This window comes from Seriola lalandi, unplaced genomic scaffold (genome assembly GCF_002814215.2).
Source record: "Seriola lalandi dorsalis isolate HSWRI2012SDOR001 ecotype SW California unplaced genomic scaffold, Sedor1 jcf7180002054554, whole genome shotgun sequence".
Taxonomy (NCBI): Eukaryota; Metazoa; Chordata; class Actinopteri; order Carangiformes; family Carangidae; genus Seriola; species Seriola lalandi.
The window spans coordinates 1,061,744-1,063,156 of record NW_019525107.1 but is presented as its reverse complement, the minus strand read 5'-3'; the positions used below and the strand labels follow the sequence as shown (position 1 = coordinate 1,063,156).

The 1,413-nt window shown below is 45.9% G+C and overlaps 1 protein-coding gene across 1 annotated transcript in view; it reads right to left on the bottom strand.

Annotated features, from left to right (window-relative positions):
- Nucleotides 1-1,413, bottom strand: part of plxna2 (plexin A2) — a 180,057-nt gene that overhangs the window by 64,836 nt on the left and 113,808 nt on the right. Inside the window, exon 8 of the mRNA XM_023415627.2 lies at nucleotides 424-520. Coding sequence (XP_023271395.1) covers nucleotides 424-520 — 97 coding nt within the window. The remainder of the gene's footprint in view (nucleotides 1-423; nucleotides 521-1,413) is intronic.

Genomic DNA, 1,413 nt, shown 5'->3' with positions numbered 1-1,413 from the left:
GAAGCGAGTGATAGCAAAGGCACCGCAGACGCTGAGATCTCCAATCCAAGGGATTCAATTCAACATCACTCAATCAGGGACAAACATGGCAGGAAAACGAGCATGAAATCCCCACTGAAGACCTGTTGGGCAGAAAGCGGCGTGTTTTGCACTGCAGGATGTTTGAGAAGAAGGCTTCATTAGCGCGGCGGCACAGAAACTTCCTGTTGCGGTGCTCAGGGAGCAGCCGGTGATCAGCTTACATTAGTCTTTACAGGGGATATTTTTAGGGGGACTGGGGCTGGCCAAGGTTAAGGACAAATTGTAACAAATTCCCAGAGCATTGATCCAGCGGGTTTTTTTGGGCAGCAGATACGGGGGCATTGTTTTTTTTTTGTCTTTTTAAGGAAAAGAGAATGAATGGAGTCAGAAGGAGATACTCACAGTTGGTGGACGCTGCAGTTGTAAAACTTGACCTCTGTGCTGATAAGCATCTGACCAGTCTCCTTAGAATTGAGTCTCAGCTCAACGCCTGACCAATCTGAAAGAGAAAGAGACGTTTTTATTATACACTCGCACAGCAATCGATACACGCAAGCCAAACTCAAAGGAGCATTACTTGTGAAAATATGTGCAAATAAAATTAGCAATTTTCAGTCACACACAGAATCATTTAATCTGATCAAATTTAGTTTTCCTGCATTTTGCTGAACAGAGATCTGGCTGTGCTTCTGTTCTCTGTGAAAGCAGCCTCTTATCTCTCCCCACGAGAATACAGACTCCATAAATATGTGTGTGTGTGTTTGTATACGTGTATGTGTAAGTGTAGAGCAGCCTGAATTTCAGATGACATTCAGTGTGTAGGAGGCTTGAATGACCCTCCGTGCCCCGTTCTCTCTGCAGCACCTGTTGGGAATCAGGCTCTGTTTCACACAAGTCTGTGTAGCAGGCTCATAGCTGACTTCTACCACTGCACATTTGTCTCACAGGATCTGGCAAACAAAGCGGTACAGAGTTCTAGTCCACACAAAACCTCCTCTAGGATTTTTGTTTTTCCTTAGTGGAGAAGAGTGGCAGCTATTTTCTTGGATTTGGAGCTCATCGTCAGCCCAGTGTCCTCACAGATTTATCCTTTGACCTTTTTCCTCCTTCTTCCGCTCCTTTGCTCTTGTTTTAATTCCTCCTCTCTCCTTAATTTCCCCTTCTTCTTCACCTTTAATCTTATTTCCTCCTCTCCCCTCTTCTCCTCAGATCACCTCACCTCTCCTCTCCTCTGGTCACCACCGCTGCACGATCAATGTCGATGTGCAGGAGATAGAAAGGTTTGCTAGGGGGACAGAAGATGGAGGAGTGTAGCGTGGGATGTCAGGAGGAAGTGGCCTCGGGGGGAATGAATGTGGAGTATAAATGGAAGTATAAACAGCTTGTGGGGTG